Source organism: Petaurus breviceps, unplaced genomic scaffold (genome assembly GCF_028583685.1).
Source record: "Petaurus breviceps papuanus isolate PSGF00001 unplaced genomic scaffold, PetGlider_PUasm1.0 77, whole genome shotgun sequence".
NCBI classification, from domain to species: domain Eukaryota; kingdom Metazoa; phylum Chordata; class Mammalia; order Diprotodontia; family Petauridae; genus Petaurus; species Petaurus breviceps.
Window position 1 is genome coordinate 22,230,590 of NW_027186492.1, and position 18,896 is coordinate 22,249,485.

Genomic DNA, 18,896 nt, shown 5'->3' on the forward strand with positions numbered 1-18,896 from the left:
TTGATCAGGTAGGATTTATTCCAGGAATGCAAGGATGGGTTAATATTAGGAAATCCATCAGTATAATTTAGCATATCAACAATAAACTTAGCAAAAACCACATTATTATCTCAATAGATGCAGGAAAGGCTTTTGACAAAATCTGACCTCCATTCCTATTAAAAACACTAGAAAGTATAGGAATAAATGGAGTCTTCCTTGAAATAATAGGTAGCATCTATTTAAAGCCATCAGCAAGTATTATATGTAATGGGGAGAAGCTAGAAGCATTTCCCATAAGATCAGGGGTGAAACAAGGGTGTCCACTATCACCCCTCTTATTCAAGCTGGTACAGAAAAGTTAGCATTAGCAATTAGAGAAGAAAAAGAAAATAAAGGAATCAAATTAGGCAAAGAAAAGACTAAGCTATCACTCTTTGCAGATGATATGATGATATACTTAGAGAATCCTAGAGAATCAAGTAAAAAACTACTTGAGACAATAAATAAATTTGGCAAAATTGAAGGATATAAAATAAGCCCACATAAATCCTTGGCATTCTTATATATTTCTAATGAAATGCAACAGCAAGATGTAGAAAGAGAAATCCCATTTAAAGTTACTGTAGACATTATAAAATATTTGGGGATCTACCTGCCAAAACAAACCCAAGACTTATATGAATACAACTACACAACACTCTTCACACAAATAAAGTCAGATCTAACTAAGTGGAAAAACATCAATTACTCATGGCTGGGTCAAGCTAATATAATAAAGATGAGAATTTTAGCTAAATTAAATTACATATTCAGTGCCATACAAATCAATCTACCAAAAAAATTACAATAGAACTAGAAAAAATAGTAACAAAATTCATTTGGCAGAACAAAATGTCCAGAATATCAAGGGAATTAATGAAAAGAAACGCTAGGGAAGGTGGTCTAGCCATGCCCGATTTTAATCTGTGTTATAAAGCAGCAGTCATCAAAACTACTTGGTACTGGCTGAGGAATAGAGTAGTGGATCAATGGAATAGATTGGGTACATGTAATGTAATACCAAGCAAAGGCAACTTCCCAGGTTCGAAATACCAGCATAGGTGCTCTCTATTTTATTCAGTAACAAACCCAGAACAGAGAAGATCAAAACATGACATCATTCAAAATACAGTATTTGCTAAGTGTGATTAAATAATCTCCAAGTACTACCCCACCCCAGGATCTTCCAATCATTCAATCAATTACAAAGTCCCTGTTCTAAATACTACTCCACCCCTAGGCTATACCTTAATTAAGTCCACCACAAAACCCCTCTTCTCAAATGGAGATTATTTTCCAAACATAGGTAAAGTACCTTCATTTGTCAATCACGGAGCACAGTAAGGTCAAAAGTTTCCCACCCCTAGGATCACAATTGAATCTACCCCAGAGTTACATCAAGTTTAAACACAGCACTTAATACCCAAATGGAGGTCTTTTCTTCATCTTGACACGAGGCAAGTTCTCAGCAATCTTAGTTCCTGGGGAGACAAGGCTTAGCAAGGCCATAAGATACATTGCCAGTCCCTTCATGAATTTATCCTCTGTCTGTAGAACAGTCCTAGAACCCCTGAACACATTAGCAAAGCCCTCTCCCAGGATTTCTGTAAACATACAACAAGAAAATCCTTCTTCAGGGCTTCTGAACCAACAGAAAGGCTCCCAGACCCCTGCAACAACAGCACTGTCCCTCACCAGTGGACAGTATTCATTCTGTCTGCAGGACAGTCTCCAGACCCCTGCAACAACAGTACTGTCCCTCACCAGTGGACAGTATTCACTCTCTGTCTGCAGGACAGTCTCAGGCCTTCTTAGCGAACAGCCAGGTTCCAGGACTTCTTCAACAAAAGGACAGTCTTTCACCAGTGGACAAATCTGGCAAAATAACATCAAAACAGACAGACAAAGTACCAGCAAAACAGCCATGTCTCCTCAGTCCTTGGCAGCTCAGGGGGCAGGTCTCAAAAGTCCAGGGCAATTCAAAGTGGCCACCAGCAATCCTCTTAGCCTCTCTCTCTCTCCACGAGGTGCTGCTTCCAAAAAAGATCCTCCGCCTCTCTCCAGTGTCTCTCCAAATCTACGTCACCAGCTCCTCCCACTTCAGGACTTTCTTTTCACATCAACAAGCCCATCCCACAGGTGGGATTAACAAACTCTGGGTTTTAATACAATCAATTTGAAAACCAAGCCAATACAGGGGAATCTTTAATTGCCATTACTATCACATTGTACATGAGACTCAGCAGTTAATGACTATAGTGATCTACACTTTGATAAACCCAAGACCCCAGTTTTGGGGATAAGAATTCACTATTTGACAAAAACTGCAAGAGAAACTGGGCATAGACCACTATCTCCCACCATATACCAAAATCAAGTCTAAATGGGTGCAAGATCTAGGTATAAAGGCTGATACTATAAGCAGTCTGGGAAAGTGACTGTAAGGTGAAGGTAAACTAAAACAAAAGGTAAACTATTTCTGTCAGATTTATGGAGAGGGGAAGACTTTATGACCTAACAAGAAATAAAGAGCATTATAAAATGCAAAAGGGATAATTTTGATTACATTAAATTGAAAAGTTTCTGTACAAACAAAGCCAATGTAACCAAGATTAAGAGGGAAGTGGAAAATTGGCAAGGAATTTTTACAACCAATGTCTCTGATAAAGGTATCATTTCTAAAATATACAGAGAACTTAGTTAATTCTATAAAGAATACAAGTCATTCCCCAATTGATAAATGGTCAAAGGATATGAACAGGCAGTTTTCAGAGGAGGAAATTAAAGATATCTACAAGCATATGAAAAAAAATGCTCTAAATCACTATTCACTAGAGAAATGCACATCAAAACCACTCTGAGGTACCACATCTCACAGGTCAGATTGTCTAAGATGACAAAACAGAAAAATTACAAATACTGGAGAGGATGTGGAAAAATTGGAAAACTAATGCATTGTTCGTGGAGTTGTGAACTGATTCAACCATTCTGGAGAGCAATCTTGAACTATGCTCAAAGGATTATAAATAATTCCATACCCTTTGACCCAGCAATACCACTTCTAGTGTTGTATCCCAAAGAGATCATAGAAGTGGGAGGAAGGCCTATATGTACAAAAATTTTATAGCAGCTCTTTTTGTGGTGGCAAAGAATTGGAAATTAGAGTGATTCCCATCAATTGGGGAATGACTAAACAAGTTGTGGTATATGAATATAATGGAATACTATTGTGCTATAAGAAATGAGGACCAGATGGACTTCATATTTACTTGGAGAGGCTCATATGAACTGGTGCTGAGTGAGAAGAGCAGAACCAGGAGAAATCTGTACACAATTACAGACACAACATGTGTGACGACCAACTTTGATAGACTCTTCTCAGCAATGCAGGGTTATAAGACAACCCCAAAAGACTCATGATGGAGAGAGATGTCTACATTCAGAGAAAGAACTAGAAAGAACAGAGTTTGAATGCAGATTGAAGAAAACTACCTGCTCTGTTTCTTTTTCTTTTTTGGTGTTGTTTTCTCTTTCCCATTGTTCATTCCATCTGATACAATCCTTCTTTATAACCTGACTAATGTCTAATGTGGAAGTATTTGCAGATCCTATACTTGATTGCATGCCTCCATGGGGGAGGGGGGAGGAGAGCAAGGGGGAGAAAATATGAAATTCAAGGGATTGGGGAACTGAATCTTGTAAACTAAAAATAAACAAACAAATTAATAAAGACAAAATTTTTTTAAAAGAAAAAACTTTTCTTTTTTAAAGGATCAGTGACTTCCTTCTGTGGTTCCATGCTCTCTTGGGAATCCACAGGTTCCTCTGCCTCACCAGATATTGATTCATTATACTTGGTTCTTGCAATATTTATTTATAGATACTTAGACTCTTTTAGCTGATCTGGAGGTCATATTCACTTTTGTCATTAATATCTTCCTTGTTGTGCAAATAATGCTTACATTCAAGGTCTTAAATTAAGTTTTCTTCTTCCAGAGATCCTTGATTAATTTCTCCTTTTCAGTTACTCAATCCCTTCTCTTTGATTATAGTTTCCAATAAGATTTGACATTAAAGCCATTTCAGCCTCCTTCCAAATTGGAAAACTCACATTTTTCCAATGTCAGTTTCTGCCTCATGTGACTTCAGAAGGAAAAAAGATGGCTTTACCTAATACTTAACTCTTCCCTTTAGAGTTAGTGGTATGCCACACTGATACACATATTCTTTGCATTAATGGTTCTACTGCTCAGATTCCTCCTATTCTTTGGTTCTCTGGTTGAAAGCTGTTGCAATAGAGAAGATAGCTTAGAATATAGTATTGCAACAATCAAACAACAACAGGCTCACAATTTTAAAAATATCTGCAAAATTGAGTCTAATTGTATGGGGGGAAATTGAGTTTTAATGGAATATAGGACACTCACAGATCCTTAATGAAAATCACAGAATAGAGTAGGGACTTTGAAATATAAACACCAGAGAAAAGAGAAGCTTAGTGATATAAATGTATTTGAGCAATTAGAAGGATCTGAAAGATAATAAAGGGCTAACATTCTAATAAGGGGAGAAGAATCAAGTGTTGCTTGAGAATCTTAATATATGCAAAAGGTTTTAAAGGAGCTAATTAAGAAAACTCATTTTACCACTTTTTAAAGTTTAGGATATATGTATATGTATACACATATCTACACACATATGCACACTTTTTTTCTGACAACTGGTCAAGTTACATGTTGAGACTTAAGGGTGGATAAGAGGAGGGAGTTAATGATATTGATGTGGAAAACAAGAAGAAAAATAAAGGGCAAAATTGTATAGACCAAGAATTTTCTCTCTATATAAGGTTTTCTCCCACCTTCTGAAAATATGTGTTCATATCATGGAAACAATTCCTGGTCATTAAAGTGACTAAGTACATTAGTTCACTGTGTTCTTCAGAATTTGTTGATAGAAATCTTGTGCTCATTAATTTTCTAAGTAATGATGACATTAAAATTACTTTTTCATTAGTGGTATGCTTCATGTCATATTTCTAGCTATTATATGACCAAACCCTTAGCATTTGTGGTTGGGCACTAACACACATTTAAGAAAGAGAACTGGATAGGAGTGAGCACATTCAGAGATAGAGAACCTATTGATATTGTGGCCATGTCTTGTCACTATAGCTCTTTCTCTTAGATACTGACAAACAGCTCCTGGGCAACTGGTACCATAGTGGGAGATACTTCTGAGGACTTTAATGACATAGAGGCAACAACTTCTCCTGACACTGTTTCAAAAGGGAGAGGGCAACTAAGAGAAAGCTCTGATTGCTGAGTCTGTGCTGCCTAACTATTTCCACAAACATTAGAGATGCCCTCTTATCATGACACTCTCTCACAGTCATGAACTTTTTTCTCAAGTTGCCTTTCTTGGAATCTGTTAGCTACTGCAGCCTGAGGTTGTCAGTGAGAATCATAGGCTGGGGGAGGTAATGGTGGAAATGGCAGAGGAGCTAATGAAGGAATCCGTTGCATTCAAAATAGCTGCACTACATAGCTCAGGCAAAGTGGAGGTTCCTACAAAGTCTTGGACTGGATATTATAAATTGTGGTCACGCTACTTTTCCACATTACAATCTTGTTAAATTCCGATTCCGTTTTCTACATAATTTTTTTTAGGCTTGGACCTTGTGTTTCTATAATTTCTAACACACTGGGTAAAATCTCAGAGGCATCAAAACCCTGGTGTGTTTCCTTCTTCCCCACAGTCTCCTGACCTAAGTACAGATAAAAAGATTTACAAAGTGGGAAGGGACCTTAAAGGTCATCTAGTAAAACCTATGTCAAATAAAATTTCTTCAGTGTCCCTCTATTGACTCCAAGAATTTCAGAATTCTTACCGTGGCATTTAAAGCCCTCAATAATCTGGCTCTCACCTATATTTCTACCCAGATTTCATGTTATTCTCCTTCACCGACCCCCTGTTCTACTCATGTTGTCCTTGATAGCTGTACCCAGTCATGCCTTTCCATGTCTTGCATATGTGCCTTTGTATTAATGCTCTCACATGATAGGAATGCACCCCTCATCCTGTATTGCCCTTGTGGACTCACTCCCTAGGTGCCTTCAAAATTTCGTTCAGGTGTTATCTGCTGCTACACCAGACCATTCTTGATATCCTTAAATATTAGTACTATGCTCCATTTGAAATTATGATGTATTACTTTGTATGTACTTCATAGTTACTAATTTGTAGTTATGTTATTTTCCTCCCATAGTATATAAGTTCCTTAAGAACAAAGATTGTTGCATTTTTTTCCTTGTATCTCTATTGCTGTGCACAGAGTACAGGCATTTAAAAATTTATTGAACTGAATTTATTAAAGTCATGCCAAAATGTGAATTCTATCTACAATGTACCTATCCACTTGAAAAGCCCTAGTGACAGGGAATTTATTCTCTTCTATGGCCCACCACATTCCCTATCTGAAATAGCACATTCTGTTTAGGATAATATTTAAGGATATCAATAATGGTGCTGTGTAAGATTTAGTAGCTTCCACATTTTAGGAAAGGAGAGCTTGAAATATGATGTTCCAGAAGGCAAAGAGCTAGATACATTGGGAAATTTGCAGCCTTGAGGCCACATGTAGCCTTATAGATCCTTGGGTGGGGCCTTTTGACTAAGTCCAAGTTTTACAGAAAAAGTACTTTTACTAAGGGGATTTGTTCTGTGAAGTTTGGATTCAGCCAAAGGGCTGCACTTGAGGACTTAGAGGGACACATGTGACCTTGAGGCTGCAGGTTCCCCACCCCTGACTAGGATTACAATCAAGAATAACCTCCTTAGAAAAACTGAGCATAATTCTTGAGAGGGAAAAAAATGGATATTTAATGAAATTAAGGACTTTCAAGTATTACTGATGACCAGAGCTGAATAAAAAATTTTGACATTCAAACACAAGACTCAAGAGAAACATAAAAAGATATATATGAAAGAGTAATAAGAAGGGACTCAATAAAGTTAAATTGCCTATATTCCTACAATGCAAGATGATACATGTAACCCCTGAGAACTTTATCATCATTTAAGACAGTTAAAAATTTGCATAGACAGAGGGCATGGGTATGAGTTGATTATTTTTTAATGATCTCCCAAAAAATGAAGGGTGAGAAAGAGTGATGCAGTAGGAGAAGGTGGAGGTAGAAGGGAGAAAATGTTCTTGTATAAAAGAGGTACACAAGGAAGAACTTTTACAATGTGTGTGTATGCATGTGTGTGTATACATGTACATATGTGGATGTGCATGTGTATATGTATATATGCATACACACACTCAAAGTCAGATATTTATAAAAATCTATCTTGCCCAATAGGGAAATAGGAGGGGAAGAGAAAAAGAGAAAAGGGGTTGAGGATGATAAAAGGGAAAGCAAATTAAAGGAGGCAGTAGTTAGAAACAAAATAGACTTTTGAGGAGGAACAGGATAAAAAGAGAAAGAAGAAGAAACAGAAGAAAACAGGAAGGAAGTTCACTGTAATCATAACTGAATTTGAATGGGATGAGCTCACCCGTAAAACAGTAGTGGGTAGCAGAATGGAAAAGAAGCCCAAATCCAACAATATATTGTTTATGAGACACATTTGAAACTGAAAGATACCATAGCATTAAAATAAAGGGCTGGAGCAGAATCTAATATCAATCAGTTAGAGTAAAAAAGACAGAGGTAGCAATCATGATCTCAGACAAAGCAAAAAGAAAAATAGACAAAATTAAAAGAAACAATCAGGGATAGTACTAAAAGATATCATAGACAATGAAGTAATATCTAAATTTTTATGGAAAGTTTCTCTTGATAAAGGCCTCAATATATAATGTATGAAGAACTGAATCAAATTTGTAAGAATAAGGGCCGTTTGGAATTCAACACTTAAAAAGAAAAGAATGTTAAAAATGAAAAACTTTCAAAAAATAAAGGAATGTCCTTATGTAGTAGACTGAATCTGAACTAAGCTTTGCAAGAACTTAGGGCATGAGTCTACAATGTCAAGGCAGGGCTAGAGGAGTATTCCTGTGATGGGGAGAAAACTAATAAAAAGGCACAGATGTGGAGCATGGAATACCATATAAGGAGTATAGCTAGCTCTAATGATTATAAAGATTTTGTTTTTTTTAAATTTTTAATACACATTTTAAATGTTGTACAAAAATTGATATAACTTTTAGTTCTTTTATTCATTTTAATTCACTGTTCATTGTTCTGTCATCTGAGCCAAGCACAAGTCTGTTTTTTTCACCAAGTCTTTTCCATCTTGATCACTTATCTTCTGAATGGACCCCAATTTATCAATGGTGTTTCTAAAATGTGGTATTCCAAATGTACCTACTTTTTTACATGTGTTACAGAATTCATTGAGCTCATCACTTTCTTGTATCTGGACACATTACTGGACAGCTGTAAAGACAATCATGGCTGTTCTCTTTAGGACTGCTGCTATGAATAATTTTAACAGTCTAATGGCACAGTATAATTAACTCTCTATTCAGAACTAAACATTGTTCAATAAAGTAAAGTACAACATTCACAACAATATAGCATAGCTTATTACTAAAGTAGCCCCAGTCTTAAACAAAACATATCATTCAGTATATCTTACTACATTTCTCAGAATCCCCATACAGCATATATTATTGCATTCTCAAAGTCAGGGGGTCCCAGGCTAGGGTTTTCTTAGTGTAGCACATCCTTAAGAGGTAGCAGAAAATACAAACACCATCCACCCCTATGTTGCAGTAAATTACAATCTCCTCAGTCAAAACAGAGTGTTCAGGTAAAGTCCTCTTTCATTTTGACTCAAGGTTGACTTCCAAGTCCCAGGACTCTTCCTCTGGGGGCTGAGAACTCCAACATCTTGCTTGGATCCACACAACTCTTATCTGGATTCACACATAGGCAGCTCTCTGCTCTTGCACCTTGTCTCAACTCACAGGAGCTGTTCCACTCCAAGCTCTTCCTGCTCTAAAATTGACAGCAGGCTCCAGGGGTTCCTGCCCACAGCTTCTGTTTCTAGAAAGACAAAGCTTAACAAGGCTATAACAATATTTATAAACATTACTAGCATCATCATTAGATCAACAGACAGGGCTTCTGTCTGAGAAATCAACACAGACATAGGGCTTCTGTCTGAAAAATCAACAGAGACCAAAAGACAGGGCTTCTGTCTGAGAAATTGACACAGATCAGCAGACAGGGCTTCTATCTGATAAATCAACACAGATCTATAGGCAGGGTTTCTGTCTGAGAAATCAACACAAATCAACAGAGGACCAACATAACAAACATTCTTTCTGTTAGGCTTCCCCACAAGCAAGTTCCCCTAGCTCACTCACACTTGTTTCTCTCTATCAACTGCTCTCTCCTATCCCTCCAAGCAATGGAAATATGCTATTTCCAATCAAAGACTCAATTTAGTCAAAGGCAATGCTCAACCAAAGGCACTTTATTGGCTAAAACCCAATCCAGAAAAACAGCAAAAAGTCTTATTTTCCTTGCCATCACAACAGTCCAAGTTCATTTTAATTGCCATATCACACAACTGACTTATGGAGAAGGCATTCCAATAGTCTCCCTATGTCTTTTTGATATGAATTGCTTTCTTACCATACATTCCTCTTCCCTATGTTTATACAATTGATTTTTTGAACTCAAGTGAAAGATTTTACATGTATCCCCATCAGAGATTATCTTGTTTGCATCAGTCCTGTATCCTAACTGGTCAAGATCTTTTGGGATCCCGGCATTGTCAATCAATACATTAGTTTTCTGTCCTCCATCAATTTGATAGTGATGTTATCCCCAGTATGGAAAATTGCACTGCATTATTGAGTAAACATTAATAATAGGTTAGTAAGAAAGCAAGTAGAGACAACCCATTCTACCATATTTAGACAAACAGGGACCAGAGGTTATTAAACTTATATTTATGACACCAAAAAAGTTTTCAACTTCTGTGAGGTTGAAATCCCAAAATCTTTTTAAATAATAGAATCCACTTCACTGAATTAATGTATTATAGACCTCCATTTGTAACTTGTTGATCTAAGTGATTCAATATTTTATGATCAAGTAGAAATTGTCCAGAAATAGGCAAGTCTTACTGATTTTCCAGTTTTCTCTTTGATTCACTTCTGTAACAGTAACCAAAAACGGAGGCTCCATCTTGAGTTCTTTATGATCTTCAGTTAGGAGGATCAAAGAGATGGGATACTGGCTAACTGGAAACTTATAACGAGGGACCTAAAATAAACATTAAAAGAAGGATTTGAATCTGGATAAAAATCACTCATATTACTTTATAAATTATGGTAACTATAGTTGTAGAATTTAAATTTCAAGGAATAATAGTCAGGGTTATGCATAATACTAGATGTTTAAGTCAGTAAATCTAGACTTGAGTCCTAGAGGGGCCACTTATTAGATATTTGGCATGCAAAGTACTGTTGGTAGTACTGAGAAATATGGAAAGCATTTCCAAAGAATATCCAAAAGTTCCTTAACTCCACCTCTGACAAATCAGTACTAATACTGGGCATATTTATGTTCCCATAGTGATCAGTGAGAAGGCAAAGATCCAAACACACTAAAAATTTCTACAGCAGTACTTCTTGTTGTAGCAAAGAACTGGAAACAAAGTAGGTGCCCATCATTTGGGTAATGATTGAATAAACTGTGGTTATTAAAATAATGGGATACAATTGTACCAGAAGCAAGAACAAATGATGAATTTGGAGAAACTTGGGAAGACATATGCAAACTGATGTAGAATGAAATGAGCAGAACCAGAACAATTTACATAATAAAGAATGAAAACTCAGAAAGGCTTCAGAACTCTCTTTTCAAATCAAACAATAATAAACAATGAGCTAGATGATTTTAGAAAAAAACATTGAAAGACTTGCACAAAGTAATGAAGAAGAATCATTTATTAAAAAAAATTTATACCTCCCATATCTGAGCATAGATCTGATGGACTAAAGGTACACAATGAGACATACATTTTCAAACATGATCAGTTCCTTGAGTGATTTTGCTTAATTTTATTGATTTATGGTTTGTTATTTATATTTTGCTGATTTATCATAATGGAAAGCTTCTGGGGAGGGGGAAAATGAATTAGAGAGTAGTGACATATGGGCAAAAAAACTGAAAAACAAAATATTAATAAAATTAATTTTGTTAATGTTTTCTGAATATTCATTCTAACTCTCCTATCACTGTGGAGGGCACCACCATCCTCCCATTCATCTGTGCTCCAATTTTGGAGTCATCTTCATTTTCTCACTCTCTTACACACCCTTGCTCATATCTAATCTGTGGCCAAGTTTTGTGATTTTTCCCTTTATGACATCTCATAAATGCTTCCTTCTTCCATCTGATATTTCCACCAGCCTTCATCACTTCACATCTAAATTATTGCAGTAGTCTTTTGGTTGTTCTCCCTGCCTCAAGTAACTCCCCACTTAAATGTATCCTCCTCTCTATTGCCAAATATCACCTCTCCTCCTTCCCCCATTCCTGTCCCTTTTGATAAATTGCCCTGACTCTTTAACCTCCAAGATCAAATATAAATCCATTAGATGTTCACAGCCCTTCATAACCTAATGCCCTCCTACCTTTCAAGTCTTTTTACACCTTCCTCCATCCACATACACTGTGTTCCAGGGACTCTGGCCTTTCTGCTCTTTCTCATGACAGACTCTCTGTTTCCTAACTCTGCACTTTTGTCGACTGTCCCCTAGTCCTAGAATTCTATTTCTCCCCATCTCTACCCCCTTCCTTCCCTGGATTTCCTGACTTTCTTCAAGTTACAGCTAAAATTCCATCCTCATCTGGTTACTACCTTTTATCCCTTATATCCAATCTGTTACCAAGGCCTATCTATCAATTTCACCATTGCCACAACTCTCAGACATGCCCCCTTCTGGCCTCTTATATTTCTACTACCCTGGTGTAGGCCCTCATCTTTCATACATGATCTACTACAGTAGCCTTCTCATAGGTCCCCTACAATCCATTCTCTTTTTTTTTAATGCTTTATTAACTTCTGATTTACATCATTCGTTTCCGCCAGATTTTGAGTTACAAATTTTCTCCCCGTTTTTCCCCCACCCATCCCCCCAAAACAGCAGTCCCACATGTTATCCCCACCTCCAATCTGTTCTCTCCCATATTTTCTCCCATACCCGTTTCAACTTTTCCAGTGTATCTCTATGCTTCAGTGCCTGTATATCTTTTTTTTCCTTAATAACATGTAAGATGGTATTAATAATAGTATACACACACACACACACACACACACATATATATATATATATATATTTGAATATTTGATTTTAAAACTTTCAATTCCAGATTCATTCCCTCCCCCCCCTGCCACCCACCCCCACCGGGGAGACAAGCAGTTCAGTATAGGTTGTACATGTGCGGCTAATGCAAAACAATAACATAGTAGATGTATTGTAAAAGACTGACAATATTTCCCTCCCTCCTATCCCACCTCCCACTTGTTCTATTCTCTACTTTGATCCTGTCCCTTTTCACAAGTGGGTGCTTCCAATTTCCCTCCCCGCCAGCCTGCCCTCCCTTCCATCATCCCCCCTCACATCCCCTTCCCCCCCTATTCTCCTGGAGGGTGAGATCCCCTATTTAGTGTGTATTTCCCTCCCTCCTCAAGCCAGATTCAATAGGAATAAGGTTGACCCATTCCCTTTTGCCTTCCTATTCTTCCCCTCCATTGTAACCATTTTCCCTTGCCTCTTCTGTATGAGATAGTTTGCCCCACTCTGTCTCTCCCCATCTCCTCTCATTATATTCCTTTCACCTCTTAATTTCACCTTTTAAGTATCATCCCTTCCTGTTAAATTGGTCCCGTGCCCTCTATCTATGTATACCTGTAAACGTATATACACACATTCACATATGTATTCATATGCCCGCATACCCTCATATAAAGACATATATATATATACATATACATGTTTCTAATCCCTTCAACTACTGAGAAAAGTTTCATAAGTTACAATGATTGTTTTTCCATGTAGGAATGTTAATAGTTCAACTTTGGCCAGGTGGCTCAGCGAGCAAGAGCACCGGCCCCAGTGCCGGGACGACCCAGATCAAATCTGGGCCCAGACACTCATCACCACACCCAGAAACAACAACTGGCCATGCAACCCCAAGCAAGCCACTCAACCCCAATTGCTTTAAAAAAAAATTGTCCAAATTTGATAAGTTCCTTATGATTTCTTTTCCCTGTTTACCTTCTCATGCTTCTCTTGCTTCTTGTATCTGAATGTCAAATTTTCTATTCAACTCTGGTTTTTTCAGCAAGAATACTTGAAAGTCCTGTATTCCACTGAATGACCATATTTTCCCCTGAAACATGATACTCAGTTTTGCTGGGTAGGTGACTCTTGGTTTTAATCCCAGCTCCCTTGACCTCTGGAATATCACATTCCAGGCCCTTCGATCCCTCAGTGTAGAAGCTGCCAGATCCTGGGTTATCCTGATTGTGTTTCCACAATATTCAAATTGTTTCTTCCTGGCTGCTTGTAATATTCTCTCCTTAATCTGGGAATTCTGGAACCTGGCTATAATATTCCAAGGAGTTTTCTTTTGGGGATCTTTTTCAGGAGGTGATCGGTGGATTCTTTCAACCTCTATTTTGCCCTCTCGTTCTAAAACATCAGGGCAGTTTTCTTTGGGAACTTCCTGGAGGATTCTTTCCAGGCTCTTACTTTGGTCATGGCTCTCAGGCAGTCCAATAATTTTTAAATTATCTCTCCTGGATCTATTTTCCAGGTCAGTGGTTTTTCCCTTGAGATATTGCACATTGCCTTCTATTCTTTCATTTGTTTGGATCTGTTTAACAGCATCTTGATTTCTCATAAAGTCATTAGCTTCCATTTGCTCCAATCTAATTCTGAAACAATGATTCTCCTCAGTGAGCTTTTGATATTCTTTTTCCATCTGGCAAATTCAACTTTTTAAGGCATTCTTCTCCTCATTGCCTTTTTGAGCCTCCTTTGCCATTTGAGTCAGTCTGTTTTTTAAGGTATTATTTTCTTCAGTCAGGCTGTTGACTCTCATTTCATAATTTTCTTGCATTGTTCTCATTTCTCTTCCCAATTTTTCCTCCACTTCTCTTATCTGCTTCTTAAGTTCCTCTATGGCCTGTAACCAGCTTGTATTTTCCTTTGAAGCTTTTGGTGCAGGAGTTCTGACTTTACTGATTTCCTCCTGTCCCATGCCTTGCTCCTTCTTATCCCCAAAATAGGAGTGTAATGTTGGAATCTTCTGTCTGCTTTGTTTCCTTTGCCTGCTCATTTTGCCACTCAATGATTTGACTTTTAGGCTTTTTGCCACAGTGGACTCTGCCACCAGACAGGGGAGTTTTTGTCCCAAACGCTAGGGTTTTCTCAGCTGCCGGAGGTATTAGATGGGTGCCCTCTCTGAGGTCTCCACATACTCTGGCAAGCTGGACCCACACCCCAGGACCTCCACCCTAGACTGCAATCCAGATCCAAGCAGGTTAAAGCAAGAGCAATGACCCCTCAGACTGGTGCTTGGTCCCCCTACACTCTGCAGGCCAGGAGCTGAAGCCGCCACATGGGGCTGGCAGGCTGTGCTGGAATCTCAGCGGTTTCTCGCCCCAGAGGTAAAAGCCATGCACTCCCACTTACTGGGTCCCAAAGTCCAGACTGCACTGGCCTCTCACCTTGTCCTTCGCATCTATGTATTGATAAATCTGGAAATGGCCACAGCAGCTGCTGATCTGGAGTCCCTCTGGCAGGCGGCTGGTCAAGCCCGCCCTGGGGCTAAAGCCTCAGCGTGGTGGTGGGCTTGGCTCCCAGAGCCTTGCGCTGGCTGATTCTTGCTGGCCTGCCGGCCTGTTCTCAGCAGGAGGTTAGCTTCTCTGTGCCATTTTGTGGTTTCTGCAGCTCCAAAGTTTGTTTAGAGTCCCCTTTTTATATGGATTGGGGAGGGTGGAAGCCGGAGCCACGGGAGGGTCGTGCTTCTACTCTGCCATCTTGGCTCCGCCCCGCTACAATCCATTCTCAATTCAGTTTCCACTGTAATTTTTCTAAAGTACATGTCTGACTATATCACCCCCTACTTAATAAATTATAGTGGCTCCCTATCACCTCCAGGATCAAATACAAAATTCTCTGTTTGTCACTCAAAATTTTTCATCACCTAGTCCTCCCATCTTTCCAGTCTTCTTATATTTTTTTCGCCATAACATCACGTTTGATCCAGTGACACTGGCCTCCTCACTGTTTGTCCAGCCATTGCACTGACTGTCCAATATGCCTAAAACGCTCTCCCTCCTCATCTTTGCCTCTTGGCTTTCCTGACTTTCTTCAAGTCTCAGTGAAAATCCCTCCTTCTACAGGAAGCCTTTCCTGACACCCTTTAATGCTAGAGCTTTCTCTCTGTGGGTTAGTTTCAATTTATTCTGTATATAGGTTGTTTGTATATAGTTGTTTTCATGTTTTATGGTAGATCCTTTCTTTAGTCTTTTTCTATATCCCCAGAGCACAGTATCTGGCACATCACAGGAACTTAATAATTACTTGTTGACTGACTTGATTTTGAGTATGTTTTGTCTCAAAAAAAGAGAAAAATGCAACCCGGAAGGGACAAAAACAGAGCAGTTTTTTGATTACTTCCTGAAAACAAAAATGTGTATGACAGAAATGCCATTTTCAGAGCTGATGGTCATGGAATACCAAAATCTCTATAGCATCTACTTTGGAGTTAATCCAAATGGCACTGGAGGAATCTATAGATGTGAGGACCTGAACTGGCTATGGCCCATTTCCAACTATATGACTTGCCTACACGAAGTGACATAAAACATTGGCGAAATTAATATTTGGGAAAGAAGACAAGCTGATCATATAACTAGAGTGAGGGATAAGAAACTGAGAGATTTCATGCTTCACTGTTATTTACACGGCATAAGGAGATCTAGAGAAAGGCCTCCACGAGGTTAACTCTATCTCCATGGAAAATTTATGAGAGGATATAGAAAAGATATATATCTATATAGGATAAAGAGGTGTGGGTAGGTTAGGGTCTGTATTTTTAGAGAACGTACCCATATGGGTAGACCCTCAATCGTGCTGCAGGGGATGGAGCACTGGGCCTGGAGTCAGGAAGATCTGAGTTAAAATCTGGTTTCAAATACTTACTAGCTATGTGACCCTAGGCAAGCCACTTAACCCCAATTTACCTAAGCTCCTCCTCTGTAAAACAGGGACATGCTGTAGAAATAAATAGTAAATCACTCTAATGATTTGCCAATAAAACACTGTAGATAAGTCCATGGGGTCATACAGAGAGACATGACTGAATGACAAGAACAATCCATATGGACAAGATAACATATGTAATGAAATATTTAAAATACTTTTGTCAAGTTAAGAGGTTTGAAGTGTTACCCCTTCCCCAAGTTCATTTTATTTTCATTTCTCTCTCTCATTAGTTTGGTTGAATACTTATTTATTTTCAAAGGACTTTATAACCATGGTGTCAAACTCAAAAATTAGCAGGGCCATTAAACGGATCGCTGCTGGCTACTATTGAATTGGAAAATCACATATTAACATCATCTATGTTCTATAATATTTTTATTTATTTTGTTAAATATTTCCCAATTATATTTAATTTAGTTCCAGTCACACTTGGGAGTGTGTTGGAGTATTATCATTGGGCCCTTGTGTTTGACTCACCTGTAGTTTATAATACGTGTATGGTTTTTCTTTTTAACGGACATTGAAAACCTTGATAATACAGATCCAATTGTAACTGGATTTTTCCTTTTAACATTTGAATAAGTTCTTTATGGATATGAGGAATTATTTTAACCTTTGTACTGCTTCAAATATTTTTCTAATCTTAGATTTTTTATCTTGCTTTTTATATTTGTAACCAAGTCTATCTACCATACCCTAATACCACCAACTCTTTCCATTAATCCCAAATGCATTTAAGGGTACTAATAAGTTTATAACTGTCTAAGACTTTAACCAGAATGGTAAAAATAAATCAAAGTACATTGATACTTATAAATGTGCCCAGTGTGCATTCCTAGTTCATAGCCATTCTAGTTCCCTGCGTTACTGTGCCTTCTATACTACTCCAAGGAGAAGGAAGGCCATGAGCCACACATCAGACTCATCAGTATAATTAGTCATTTCTAACCAACACATGTAGTTTTATGTGATCTACAGATATGGATAATATTTTTCATTGCCTGTGCACTGAAGCAATTAAAGGAATCAGAATGCTCTGATAACCAAAGACAATACCGGGCACTAATCAAGCAGTCCTGTGCCAAGTGGTTTGTTTTCAGGTGACTGTAATTCCATGTTTTGATGTCCAACTCTTTTGCTTAATCTGCATGAACTTAATTTAGTTTGTACATTGTTGATATCATGTGTATGATTTGTATCAAACTTGAGGAGGCTTTCTTTAAGGGGAACCAAGCTTCCTGGTTATTAAATTTCTGTCAAGGGAGATAAAAGAGAGAATGCAGGTGGTCTTCCATGAACACGGTGCCATTTTTCCAACCAATTTCCTCATATTAAGGCAGTCTCTCAGTTCTCCATCCTGGCTGTTTCTTTCATCAATGACATGCTACTATGGTCTATTCAAGGGCTTTATAGAGAGGAATACAATTCTTATGCTCACAACAACCCTGAGAGGTAAGCAATGAAAATAATTTAATTTCCATTATATGTGTGTATATGTGTGTGTGTATGTGTGTGTGTGAATATAATTATATCTCTATACATCTACACACTGAGGTTCTGAGAAATCGAATGACTTGCCCATAATCGCTCAAGTAAGTTTCTGTTGTTGTATGCAAACCCAGGGTTTTGTTTCTGTTTTTGGTTTGTTTTTGTTTGTTTTTGTTTTTGCTTTTTGGTAGGGGGAAAGCAGGGCAATTGGGGTTAAGTGACTTGCCCAAGGTCACATGGCTAGTAAGTGTTAAGTGTCTGAGGCTTAGTTTGAACTCAGGTCCTCCTATCTCCAAGGCTGGTACTCTATTCACTGAGCTACCTAGCCACCCCATAAACCCAGGTTTCTTGACTCCAGGTCCAATAAGCTGTCTAGATTCATGTCTTATTGTGACATGTGTTATTATATTGGAGAGAAGGAAAAGGAAGGACAGAAGGAAGGAAGAAAAGAAGAAAGGAAGGAAGGGAGGGAGGAAGGAAGGAAGGAAGGAAGGAAGGAAGGAAGGAAGGAAGGAAGGAAGGAAGGAAGGAAGGAAGGAAGGAAAGGAGAGAGGAAGGAAAAGATTTTCCTATTGATAGAAGGGGCCCCTTTTTCCCCTCTTGACAGGAGTAACCTTGTTTTAGAATAAGCTTCCATTTCAGGGCAAATGGGCAGTCATATCTAACCCCAGATTTTTGTTTTCCATTTCCTAATTTATAATGAAAGGCTAACCAAAAGAGAGAGTTCAGCTTATTTCTGATCACAAGGCTAATGATGGAATAACCAATAAGGTTCTATTCTCCCTCCTGGACAATAGCCCACACCCTTGCCAATAGTAGACCATTTGTGAACCTAGCATGACTATATGTTTTATTTACTTTCCAAGCAGTTATGTAAAATGATTCACATTTAGAAACCTCCCTGGCTCATAGAAATTTCCCTTTTCTATGGGCAAACAAGCATGACTTGATTATGATTGAAGTTTTTGTTGCCTTGTCATAAATTATAAGCAGTGAATCTTCTTTTGTTTTCTTTTTTCTTTTTGGAGGACAATTGGGGTTAAGTGACTTGTCCAAGGTCCCATGGCTAGTTTTGTGT

The 18,896-nt window shown here is 38.1% G+C and overlaps 1 protein-coding gene across 1 annotated transcript in view; it reads right to left on the reverse strand.

Moving 5' to 3' along the window:
• Nucleotides 1–18,896, reverse strand: part of CATSPERB (cation channel sperm associated auxiliary subunit beta) — a 185,040-nt gene that overhangs the window by 50,679 nt on the left and 115,465 nt on the right. Inside the window, exon 23 of the mRNA XM_069105680.1 lies at nucleotides 10,169–10,307. Within this exon, the coding sequence (XP_068961781.1) occupies nucleotides 10,169–10,307 (139 nt within the window). The remainder of the gene's footprint in view (nucleotides 1–10,168; nucleotides 10,308–18,896) is intronic.